We start from the raw sequence: 13,667 nt of genomic DNA, 5'->3' as shown, positions 1-13,667 counted from the left end.
ATCCCTGGCAGCAAGGCAGTGGTTTATGACTGGCCTGCTTTTCATATGACCTTGTTGCTGAAACAATGGTCACTATTCTTCTCAAAATAATAACTAACCTGCAATTGCAAGGCAAGAAAATTAGCATTGCAACAGCATTACAACACACCAACGTTACTGGTGAATCAGTCCTGGAGTTGTGTGAACTCTTCCACACTTACTTCAAGTGAGTCGCTCTAGATAGGAAGTGTCTGCTAAATGCTTAAAAAGGAAATGAACGGTTCAGCCATTGAAACAGAATCTAGTCATTCTATGTCTGTAGTGCTATAAGTATGTGTCACAGTGTGTCACTGGCTGCTGTCCTTTATTATAGATGGGATCATTTCGTATTGGAACTGATACAAACTGTTGTGTTGCCTGTGTGTCTTATTCGTTTATATGGATCCCCATTCCCAGTTACAATCACAGCAGCTACAGCTACTATTGTGTGTGTGTGTGTGTGTGTGTGTGTGTGTGTGTGTGTGTGTGTGTGTGTGTGTGTGTGTGTGTGTGTGTGTGTGTGTGTGTGTGTGGTGTGTGGTGTATGTGTGGCCTCTTCACAGCAGGTAGTCCTCATCAGGCTGTGTTAATGTTGTATTTATAACCTCGCTAGCCTAACACCATGTTTAATTAACAGGCTAGCTTGCGGATGCTGCAGTGCTGTTGCTGGAAGAAGGCTACAGGAATGCTATTTTCACAGCCAGCCATGGTGTTAGGGTAGCATACAAAATGATGAGGCTGTCACTTGACTTCATATCATAACATTCACTCAGTTTTCTGTATATTGTCCAACAGCAATGAGCCAGTTATAGATCTGGATGGTATTTTCTGAGTAAGACCCACATGAATGCATTCAGGGACCCTATATGTACATATAATGTACTCTATAATAATGTTATGATGAATTATCATAAGAGTGGGCTTCTCTATTGCTATTCATAGCAGCACATGACTCCCATCAATGGTCCTCATATCATCCTCTAACACTCTGTATCGATCGCTAAATAGGCTACTTGCCAAGGTCACCCGCTGGCTCTGTGAAGAGAAATCGTGTTCGCAGTAATCTATTTCAACCAGAACTGTCCTCCTCGATTCCCTATTCCACCATTTTTCAAATGGAAATATTCATAATGACCGGGCTGGAACATAAATCATTTTTAGATATGTTACTGTATAGTAATAGTACAGATGTAGTACATAATAGTTTAGATCAGGGGTGGGCAAACTTTTTGTGACGAGGGCCACATCTGGATTTCAAAATTCAACAAAGGGCCGCAGAGATTTTGTTCAACCGATTTGTTCCTCAAAATCAATTTGCGGGCCAGGAAAAGGGCACTTATTTGAAATATATAGATCTATTATTATTTATACATACTTTCTATCTAGTTTTAGAGTTTCAAGTTAGGGATATGATAAATGAAAAAAATGTCTTAACGTGTACCTTTCACATGGTTAAACATTTGGGCAGTCTTGATACAACATATTGAACAGTAATGCAATGGTTCATTGGCTCAGTCTAAAGCTTTGTACATACAGTGCTGCCATCTAATGGCCAAAAATGAAATTGCGCCTAGATTCCTAAGTCATATATTGGCCTTTCTCTTGCATTTCAAAGGTGATGAAAACAAATACAAATAAAAAAAAAACATTTTTCTTTGTATTATCTTTTACCAGATCTAATGTCTCCTACATTAGTTTCACATTTCCGCAAATTTCAAAGTGTTTCCTTTCAAATAGTATCAAGAATATGCATATCCTTGCTTCAGGTCCTGAGCTACAGGCAGTTAGATTTGGGTATGTAATTTTAGGCAAAAATTGAAAGAAAGGGTCTGATCCTTGCATTGCACCTGTACTACCATTACTGTATCCCAATTCCACCTTGCAAAGTTTGCATTTCCTTCTCATTTAACCTCTCAAAGTATTACCATACAGGACTTTGCTGCTCTCGCTTGCCTTTCTCTGCCATGTTTCCAACTATTAACAACGATGATGTAGTGGTGGAGAGTCGACTCCAAAATAATACCCGGTGTCAACTCCCATTTCTGAGTGTCAAGATCACGGAGGAGACTGATTAGTTGCCGTACTTCCAAGAACACAAACACACATCTTTCATTGCGAGCTAGCGAGGGACGGAGAGGGGCACAGTATAGGCAGGTTGGCCACCAGGTAGGCGTCAATGTACACTATTACTCAACCCCTTAGACACTGGTGATTTATTAGAAATACACATGCCTGAAGAGCTAATGGAAGCCATGCCATGATAAACAAGGTTTCAGAGATTGTTATTGTTTTGGTAACCTTTTTATCCAACCATCATCTGACAACGTAGTCACAGTTCACTGACCATCAGGCAGGGGAAGTGATGGAGGCTGCGGCCTACTTTAAAGATACCTCGCTACTAGGAAGCTATTCTCTTTTGTAACTCAAAGGAGGGCTGGGTGACTCAGAGAAACAGAGAAAGAGAAGAGAGAGTTAGACTCAGTACTGAAGAACATAATCTACCACAACATCACCCACAGGCAAGTGAGGCTCATCTTTCAACACTGCCATCTGTAGTCCCCTTATAACTTGACCGCTCATAACTCACTCGCTCCTCAACCCCATATAACTCGCCCTCCCCTCAACCCTGATGCTTCTTTAAAAATACCACATGCATGTAATGATATCGTGAGTGTCAACAGATCCACAAGGCTTCTTAGCCCTGTTGTTTACTTTCTACATATTAGTTGAAGTTATAAGTACTGAGATCCAGACAAATACAGATGGATTACCTGTACACTGCAATGAAGGTGAAGTGATTAGAGCCTACAATAGCAGTGTTTACCGGGAACGTGATAACTGGAAATGTCTGGGAAATTGCCTTTATAAAGTTTATCGCAGTGCACAGGACATTTATCTGCGTTTGTTTGGATCTCATCCTAAGTGTCCCTACGATTCAGAACAAATGTCCAGTTATAAGACATTGGCACTGTTGCATGAGACCGTAATGATGAGAGGCTGTCCATGCATGTCTTCTCTTAAAGGCTCAAGGTCCTTCCCTGTAATGTATCCTTGACTGTCACTGAGGAGGTTGTCTTTACATTTACTCAGGACACTAATTAACACTATTACATTCCTATGGTAGCTGGGGGGGAAATCTGATGAGGGAAATCTGATATTTAGGATACAAATGATCTCAGAGTTTGAAACTTAGAGAGAGTACCTCAACCTCTCACTCACCCCCACCCCCACCACACTCTCTCACACACACACACACTCTGTCCTTTACTTTTTACCTCCACCTCAACATTTCCACCGTCTTCCATCATCATACAGTGCCTTGCAAAAGTATTCATCCTCCTTGGTGTTTTTCCTATTTCGTTGCATTAAAAGCTGTATTTTAAATTGATTTTTATTTGGATTTCATGTAATGGACATTAAAAAAAAATGTCCAAATTGTTGAAGTGAAATTTTAAAAATAATTTTAAATGATTAAAATGGAAAAGTGGTGTGTGTATATGTATTCACCCCCTTTTCTATGAAGCCCCTAAATAAGACCTGGTGCAACCAATTACCTTCAGAAGTCACATAATTAGTTCAATATTGTGTGCAATCTAAGTGTCACATGATCTCAGTATACATACACCTGTTCTGAAAGGCCCCAGAATCTGCAACACCACTAAGCAAGGGGAACTACCAAGCAAGCGGCACCATGAAGACCAAGGAGCTCTCCAAACAGGTCAGGGACAACGTTGTGGTGAAGTACAGATCAGGGTAGGGTTATAAAAAAATATCAGAAACTTTGAACATCCCACGGAGCACCATTAAATCCATTATTAAAAAAATGGAGCTGGGCTTTACGGAAGAGTGGCCAGAAAACAGCAATTGCTTAAAGAAATAAATGAGCAAACACGTTTGGTGTTCGCCAAAAGGTATGTGGGAGACTCCTCAAACCTATGGAAGAAAAATTTTGGCCATCAAGAAAAACCCTATGTTTGGCGCAAACTCAACACCTTTCATCACCCCGAGAACACCATCCCCACAGTGAAGCATGGTGGTGGCAGCATCATGCTGTGGGGATGTTTTTCCATCGGCAGGGACTGGGTAACTGGTCAGAATTGAAGGAGCAAAATACAGGGAAATTCTTGAGGGGAAACCTGTTTCAGTCTTCCAGAGATTTGAGACTGGGACGGAGGTTCACCTTCCTGCAGGACAATGACCCTAAGCATACTGCAAAAGCAACACTCGAGTGGTTTAAGGGGAAACATCTAAATGTCTTTGAATGGCCTAGTCAAAGCCCAGACCTCAATCCAATTGAGAATCGGTGGTATGTCTTAAAGATTGCTGTACACCAGCAGAACCCATCCAACTTGAAGGAGCTGGAGCAGTTTTGCCTTGAAGAATGGACAAAAATCCAAGTGGCTAGATGTGCCAAGCTTATAGAGACATGCCCCAAGAGACTTGCGGCTGTAAATGCTGCAAAAGGTGGCTGTACAAAGCATTGACTTTGGGGCGGTGAATAGTTATGTACGCTCATGTTTTCAGTTTTTTTGTCTTATTTCTTGTTTGTTTCACAATAAAAAATATTTAGCATCTTCAAAGTGGTAGGCATGTTGTGTAAATGAAATTATACAACCCCCCCCACCCCCCCCCCACCCCCCAAAAAAAAAAAAATATATATTTTAATTCCAGGTTGTAAGGCAACAAAAATGCCAAAGGGGGGTGAATACATTCGCAAGCCACTGTAAACCTTTGGTGTGAAAAATAATACTGGATCCTGCTCTGCTCAAGAATGAGTAGGGTTCACACACACACACACACACATTTTGTTGTGGTGATTTACGAGGTGATTGCAGTTAAAAGGCCCAGTGGATAGAGCAATAGAGCCAGTCAATCTGAGATGAAGGAGACGGTCGGTCCTAAGCTCTGTTATCCCATTAACCAGCTATAATGAAGCAACTGAATAGCAGTGGCCGGCTTTTTCACTCAGTCTAATTGCGTCCCATGATCAGAAAAACTACCCCAGGAGGATGGAGCTCCTTTTCATTCAGATATAATCAGATAGACGCAATCATGGCAGGGGAAACCAAAAATGGATTTTCTATCTATCGTTTTAGAGTAGAGCTTTTGTCGGTTGATTTGGAGAACAGGTAAATTATTAAAATGGGGCTAGGAGGTGGAAAGGGGCAAACATTTTCAAAAACAGCATTGTTGAACGGTCAATTCGGCAAACCACAGTCTGTATTGTCTCTCTTTCATGAATTGGCATTATTTTGGTTCTAAGTATTGTGTGCTAGAAAATTCTTTATCTAAAGAGACACAGCAACAACAAACACTCAGTCAGCCAGGAAAGTGAGAATAATCTAACTGATATTTTCTGTGTTCTTGTGAAGAGTTGAGGCAAGTTACCTAATGGAGTGGCCATACTGTCTTATTTACATCCAGACAGGTTGCGATATCTAGATAAGATGAAAGAGAAACAAAAGTAGATCGTAAACAACCGTCTCATTCCCTGAAGCAAAACTGACAGGGAAGCAGCACACAACACAACGCACACAAACAACACACGCTCGACCAGTTTCCTGAAATTAGACAGGAGTACTAAGATTCTGTGTTCTTTTTAACTGGTTGGAAGAATAGAGAACACTGTCTGTAATTGTAGAGACATGTTGCTAGTTGTTTTTAAGCAGTGCAAGCATCAGACATGATAACAGTGAGTGTTCATTTGTTTTTAATGGTGGGAAGCTGTTGTGTTATTATTCATTTAACTTCCTGGTTATGGAGATAAGGCACTAAACAATCCCCCCCACACATACACACACAGTCAGTCAGTCTCTATGTTCCTCTCTCTGCAGGGTGTCTGGTAAGATGAGTCAGAGCAGTGTGGAGCTGGACCGGAGTAGCCAGCAGGGCTCTGTAGAGAGCCTGTCCTACAGTCTCTGTGGCCTGGGGAGCAGCAGCCTGCCTTCAGCCTCGATTGACAGCCTGCCTGGAGGTTCCAACAGAGCCCTCTCTGATTCTGGTGAGTACAGCCACCCGCCGGGACACAAAAACTAGAGACAAGAGATACAAGAGCAGAACAAAAATAATTAAGTGAGCGCTACACACAAGGCTGTGTGATTTTTTTTGGGGGCCAGATATTGCAATTGCGATTATGAGTTGCGATTTTCAAACATACATACTGTGGTAACTAAATATAATACCAAATGAAACAAATATTTTCCAACATTGTTATAGGCTACATATGATAATAGATATAATTATTACACCTATATACAGTTGATGTCGGAAGTTTACATACACTTAGGTTGGAGTCATTAAAACTCGTTTTTCAACCACTCCACAAATTTCTTGTTAACAAACTATAGTTTTGGCAAGGCAGTTAGAACATCTACTTTGTGCATGACACAATTAATTTTTCCAACAATTGTTTACAGACAGATTATTTAACTTATAATTCACTGTATCACAATTCCAGTGGGTCAGAAGTTTACATACACTAAGTTGACTGTGCCTTTAAACAGCTTTGAAAATTCCAGAAAATTATGTCATGGCTTTAGAAGCTTCTGATAGGCTAATTGACATCATTTGAGTCAATTGGAGGTGTACCTGTGGATGTATGTCAAGGCCTACCTTCAAACTCAATGCCTCTTTGCTTGACATCATGGGAAAATCAAAATAAATCAGCAAAGACCTCAGAAGAAAAATTGTAGACCTCCACAAGTCTGGTTCATCCTTGGGAGCAATTTCCAAACACCTGAAGGTACCACATTCATCTGTACAAACAATAGTACGCAAGTATAAACACCATGGGAAAATGCAGCCATCATACCGCTCAGGAAGGAGATGCGTTCTGTCTCCTAGAGATTAACGTACTTTGATGCTAAAAGTGCAAATCAATCCCAGAACAACAGCAAAGGACAACTTGTGAAGATGCTGGAGGAAACAGGTACAAAAGTATCTATATCCACAGTAAAACGAGTCCTCTATAGACATAACCTGAAAGGCCGCTCGTCAAGGAAGAAGCCACTGCTCCAAAACCGCCATAAAAAAGCCAGACTACGGTTTACAACTGCACATGGGGTCAAAGATCGTACTTTTTGGAGAATTGTCCTCTGGTCTGATGAAACAAAAATAGAACTATTTGGCCATAATGACCAGCATTATGTTTGGAGGAAAAAGGGGGAGGCTTGCAAGCCAAAGAACACCATCCCAACCGTGAAGCACCGGGGTGGCAGCATCATGTTGTGGGGGTGCTTTGCTGCAGGAGGGACTGGTGAACTTCACAAAACAGATGGCATCATGTGGAAGGAAATATATGTTTATATCACAGGACAAATGAGCTAATAACATCAAGCTAGCTAAATAGGACAAATTAGCTAACTAGCTAAATTGCCATACATGTTTAATGCTCTTCGACCTGTCCCCAAATTAATGTCATTGGATCATAGTTTGTTTTGATATTTTAACCTGCATGTCGTGATCGCGTTTGGTGTAGGGGGACAAAGTAAATGTATGCACGATAGCGCACGATGGCGCACGTGCGCAGCCGGTTTGGGTTCCGTGTAAGGTAGCCTAGTGGTTAGAGTGTTGGACTAGTAACCGGAAGGTTACCCCCGAGCTGACAAGGTACAAATCTGTCGTTCTGCCCCTGAACAGGCAGTTAACCCACTGTTCCTAGGCCGTCATTGAAAATAAGAATTTGTTCTTAACTGACTTGCCTAGTTAAATAAAGGTAAAATACATTTTTAAAAAATAAAAAAGGACAACAAAGTCAAGTTATTTGAGTGGCCATCACAAAGCCCTGACCTCAATCCCATAGAAAATGTGTGGGCAGAACTGAAAAAGCGTGTGCGAGCCAGGTGGCCTACAAACCTGACTCAGTTACACCAGCTCTGTCAGGAGGAATGGGACAAATTCACCCAACTTATTGTGGGAAGCTTGTGGAAGGCTACCCGAAACATTTGACCCAAGTTAAACTATTTAAAGGCAATGCTACTAAATACTAATTTAGTGTATGTAAACTTCTGACCCACTGGGAATGTGATGAAATAAATAAAAGCTCAAATAAATCATTCTCTCTACTATTATTCTGACATTTCACATTCTAAAAATAAAGTGGTGATCCTAACTGAACTAAAACAGGGAATTTTTACTAGGATTAAATGTCAGGAATTGTGAAAAACGGAGTTTAAATGAATTTGGCTGAGGTGTATGTAAACTTCCGACTTCAACTGTATTAAAACACATTTTTATTATCTAAATAATTTTCATTAATTAATGAATAACATAATGAGTTCCTTATTTCTATTTTACCATTATGAGTTCTTAATTAACGTAAGTGAATTATTTATTCAGATACCCATAGGCTACAGATGGAATAGGAAGCTTATGATTGTGTAATTATGTATAAGTAGACTCATTATTATAATTGAAATGATAAGACAAAAGTGCCTTAACAAAAACATGTAACACATAGGTCTCCGATTGCAAGGTGCAGCCTCTGTCCAAAACATTGGAGTTTGGTCCAGTCATTCAACGCGACATTCAACGTTTCAACTTCTCCCTTCATTTTGTTATACGGTGTTGGGAATGGCGACTTAGGAGAAATATGTGCGAGATGGAAATCTTGTATCTCCTGTCCGGCTTGTTCATCATCTTCTTGAAGCCATCTTTGCTGACTGTGTAAATAGGAACATTTCTTTAAGCTATGTGATAGGGGATAGCCTCTGTGATTTCTATGTCTGTAATCAATGCCTGTTTCAGCGGCTGGTTGTGGCTGAGGGGCTTTCCTACTGTCAGATGTTTTTTTCCCACCATGCAATCATCGTAAAGTAGGGGATGGTTATTCTTCAAGTGATTTAATACATTTGTCGTGTTGTCTCTTGTTGTTGCCACAACTCTGAGCCACTTTTTACACAACACTTCAATTTGGTTGACATCGGTTTGCCTGTAGCCAAAATACTGCCATACCACTGAAGGTGCGCCCTTCTTTGGCACACACACACACACACACACATACACACACACACACAGGTAAAGCCCTTTCTTTCCTCACCAGAGTCTAACTGCACACTTTAAACAGGGACGCTTGTGATTGGCCAGTATGCACAAGCCATGCAGAGAGTGAGAGAGTTCGCTTGTGATTGGTCAGCATCCTCTGCATGTGCCGACGTAGGATCTACAGTTTGCTACAGCAGGAAATTAATCCTGCCACAAAAGGAAATGTGAATTATTATGCGGATTATAATTAAATGGACGTTTTTTAGGGGGTTGATAGATTTTTCGTAAGGGAAAATCAAGTCTGAAATTTCAAAGTGGAAATCTCAACTCCACTACAAATGTTTCATTTCCTGCATTTAAGATCCTGCATCTGTAGAGAGTGAATGAACAGAGTCTAGTGCATCTTATTGGAGGAGGTACCGTAGTCTAGTTTTTTTTTTTTTTGTATTAACGGAGGAAGGAGAAAATTGCAGCCTCTTGCAATAATGTAAAAGAATTGTGCCCCAGTGTTGGTCCTGGTGGAAATCTTGCCCTTTATACCATGTTACCTGATTAGGAAAAACGTCTTCACTTGTTTTCCATTTGTGGTAGTCACATGGCTCTACTAGAAGGAAGCCGTCTAACTAGGTTGAGATTGAGAGAACAATCAGAAGAGGAAAAGGCTACGTCAGATATGAGGTTATAGTCGCAGAAGTCCAGCGTTCATTTCTCTGTCCTTGTGTGTGTGCCTGTCTCTCTGTCTGTGTGACCAGCCTTGGTTTTGAAATATACTTTTCCCAGATAGACCGATTTGAATCAGTGTGCGTGTGTGTTTGAGTGCAAGTGAGTGTGTGCGTGTGTCTAACCCTGCACACTGCTGGCTGAGGTCTGACGCACCATCACTCTTGTCTGGCGTCACTGTCTTCGTCTCTCCATATAAGCCCAGGGGATGCAACCCAAATGGCACCTTGTTCTCTATGTAGTGCACTACTTATGACCACAGGTCTCCTGTCAAAAGTAATGCACTCAAAAGGAATATGGTGCCATTTGGGACACTTACAGACAGTATGTAATTGCCTCACTTCCTGGGAAGTGTTTGAAGAGATAATTATGGGACTTTGATAAGGAGGAAAATACGGGCTTTTGCTGCTCCATGCAGACATGCCATCTTTCCTTTAGATTTCCGCTCTGGAAACTCACTCATTTAGTCGGTGTTAAAAATGTGACTCTATGACTCTATTTCCTACAGTGTTCACTACTTTTGACCAGAGCCCAAAGGTCTGGTCAAAAGTAGTGCACTTTGTAGGGAATAGGGTGCCATTTGAGAAGCAGCCTTACTGTCAACAAGCACACACTTACCCATCTCTCTGGGTTAGACTGTGGAGTTTCACATTCTTTATATTGTACTCTTTAATTCACCATTTCCTAATGGTATAGCACAGCAGACATGTTGACCATCATATTGAACTCCCTCACTACACCCTCTCAGGGAACTTTGAATAGATGAAATGTGACTAAGATGTTAGACGTTATAAGGGAGGGACACTTAGACACAGTGATAGGATGGGTACAGCTAGCCAAAGTCACCCAGGCAGATGCTGTTGTGGATAATGTACTTTAATGTAGGTTTATGGGTGACGGGTAATTTACTCTAGGTCTATGGGTGAGGGATAATGTAGCTTGCTCTGTTGGCTAAGATGGTTGGCTTTGAGTTGCTGGGCAGAAGATCGCTAGTTTAATCCCCACTCGGGGCAGAACAGAATGCAATCTGTTACATATGGATAATGTGCGGTATGTTTATGGAAAACGTACTATAGGTTTATGGGTTAGGGTTAATGTACTGTAGGTTTGTGGGTGAGGGGTAATGTGCTGTATTGGTAATGTACTATATATGTATAGCATTCTGGGTGAGGGAGGCACAAGGACACAAACCTCCAATTATAAGAATCAATACAGGCGCCTGAGGCGGTAGGCTCCTAGTTCAACAGTAACTACTAGCGGCAGTTAGTCGCTCTCCTCACTCTCCCTATTGCTCATACTGGGCATGTAACGATTCACTAATACGCATTGGTTCCTAGTTCAGATGTTTAAGATCGGGACCCCAATCCAATCCAGATCTAGCATGCATCAGTCAGAAAATCAATTCAAAGGTTACGAATCGTTGGTTTGTTGTTTAGTTTTTTTCTCAAATAACTTTCTTTCTACCTTCTGAAAATACCGCTCTTTTAAATGCATTGATAGTCCCTTTGCGTGCCGAACAACCCCAGGGAATATCAGCAGCCTAGTGAAACTGCACACTGTGCCCAGCTTCGCGCACTGCCCGAAGAGAGGTCTATTTCTGATCTTGTAGCTGCGGGGCACCTTCAGCATTCAAATGCTTGTAAAATGGCTTGCACAATATTAGGCTTTATTAGTTGATTGACAACCAATATCATTTTCAAGCTTATTGTTATCAAATGCGCTGTTGAAAATGGTGTTTTACCAGAATAGAATTAAGCTACTAGAGACACAACTCTGATCTGGCTATAGCCTACCTGCGGATCGAGGCTTGCGTTCGATTTTATTTTGATTGTTCAGGTTCACCATCAGCAATAGTTTGGATAGTTTTGCTTTAAACAGTCAGTGTATTCAGAAAGTATTCAGACCACTTTACTTTTTCCACATTGTTACGTTAGTCTTATTCTAAAATAGATTTAATAAAAAATTAAAACTCAATCTGCACACAATACTCCATAATTTTTTTACAGAAAAAAGCAAACAGATGAGACTCAGAATTGAGCTCAAGTGCATCCTGCTTCCGTTGATCATCTTTGATGTTTCTACAACTTCATTGGAGTCCACCTTTGGTAAATTCAATTGATTGGAAAGGTACACCTGTATATATATATATATATATATATATATATACAGTGCCTTGCGAAAGTATTCGGCCCCCTTGAACTTTGCGACCTTTTGCCACATTTCAGGCTTCAAACATAAAGATATAAACCTGTATTTTTTTGTGAAGAATCAACAACAAGTGGGACACAATCATGAAGTGGAACGACATTTATTGGATATTTCAAACTTTTTTAACAAATCAAAAACTGAAAAATTGGGCGTGCAAAATTATTCAGCCCCTTTACTTTCAGTGCAGCAAACTCTCTCCAGAAGTTCAGTGAGGATCTCTGAATGATCCAATGTTGACCTAAATGACTAATGATGATAAATACAATCCACCTGTGTGTAATCAAGTCTCCGTATAAATGCACCTGCACTGTGATAGTCTCAGAGGTCCGTTAAAAGCGCAGAGAGCATCATGAAGAACAAGGAACACACCAGGCAGGTCCAAGATACTGTTGTGAAGAAGTTTAAAGCCGGATTTGGATACAAAAAGATTTCCCAAGCTTTAAACATCCCAAGGAGCACTGTGCAAGCGATAATATTGAAATGGAAGGAGTATCAGACCACTGCAAATCTACCAAGACCTGGCCGTCCCTCTAAACTTTCAGCTCATACAAGGAGAAGACTGATCAGAGATGCAGCCAAGAGGCCCATGATCACTCTGGATGAACTGCAGAGATCTACAGCTGAGGTGGGAGACTCTGTCCATAGGACAACAATCAGTCGTATATTGCACAAATCTGGCCTTTATGGAAGAGTGGCAAGAAGAAAGCCATTTCTTAAAGATATCCATAAAAATTGTCGTTTAAAGTTTGCCACAAGCCACCTGGGAGACACACCAAACATGTGGAAGAAGGTGCTCTTGGCAACAATGCAAAACGTTATGTTTGGCGTAAAAGCAACACAGCTGAACACACCATCCCCACTGTCAAACATGGTGGTGGCAGCATCATGGTTTGGGCTTGCTTTTCTTCAGCAGGGACAGGGAAGATGGTTAAAATTGATGGGAAGATGGATGGAGCCAAATACAGAACCATTCTGGAAGAAAACCTGATGGAGTCTGCAAAAGACCTGAGACTGGGACAGAGATTTGTCTTCCAACAAGACAATGATCCAAAACATAAAGCAAAATCTACAATGGAATGGTTCAAAAAATAAACATATCCAGGTGTTAGAATGGCCAAGTCAAAGTCCAGACCTGAATCCAATCGAGAATCTGAGGAAAGAACTGAAAACTGCTGTTCACAAATGCTCTCCATCCAACCTCACTGAGCTCGAGCTGTTTTGCAAGGAGGAATGGGAAAAAATTTCAGTCTCTCGATGTGCAAAACTGATAGAGACATACCCCAAGCGACTTACAGCTGTAATCGCAGCAAAAGGTGGCACTACAAAGTATTAACTTAAGTGGGCTGAATAATTTTGCAAGCCCAATTTTTTTGAAATATCCAATTAATGTCGTTCCACTTCATGATTGTGTCCCACTTGTTGTTGATTCTTCACAAAAAAATACAGGTTTATATCTTTATGTTTGAAGCCTGAAATGTGGCAAAAGGTCGCAAAGTTCAAGGGGGCCGAATACTTTCGCAAGGCACTGTATACATACAGTGGGACAAAAAAGTATTTAGTCAACCACCAATTGTGCAAGTTCTCCCACTTAAAAAGATGAGAGTCATTTTCATCATAGGTACACTTCAACTATGACAGACAAAATGAGAAAAAAAATCCAGAAAATCACATTGTAGGATTTTTTATGAATTTATTTGCAAATTATGGTGGAAAATAAGTATTTGGTCAATAACAAAAGT

General features: G+C 40.8%; 1 protein-coding gene across 2 annotated transcripts in view; it reads left to right on the top strand.

The window, feature by feature from the left end:
- prag1 (PEAK1 related, kinase-activating pseudokinase 1) overlaps positions 1-13,667 on the top strand; it is a 40,302-nt gene that overhangs the window by 17,373 nt on the left and 9,262 nt on the right. For both annotated transcript variants that reach the window (XM_021603140.3, XM_036977695.2), the window contains one exon: positions 5,853-6,019. In XM_021603140.3, the coding sequence (XP_021458815.3) occupies positions 5,853-6,019 (167 nt within the window). The remainder of the gene's footprint in view (positions 1-5,852; positions 6,020-13,667) is intronic.

Source organism: Oncorhynchus mykiss, chromosome 5 (assembly GCF_057628025.1).
Source record: "Oncorhynchus mykiss isolate SJ-2025 chromosome 5, ASM5762802v1, whole genome shotgun sequence".
NCBI lineage: Eukaryota > Metazoa > Chordata > Actinopteri > Salmoniformes > Salmonidae > Oncorhynchus > Oncorhynchus mykiss.
This window is presented reverse-complemented; position numbering and strand designations above follow the sequence as displayed.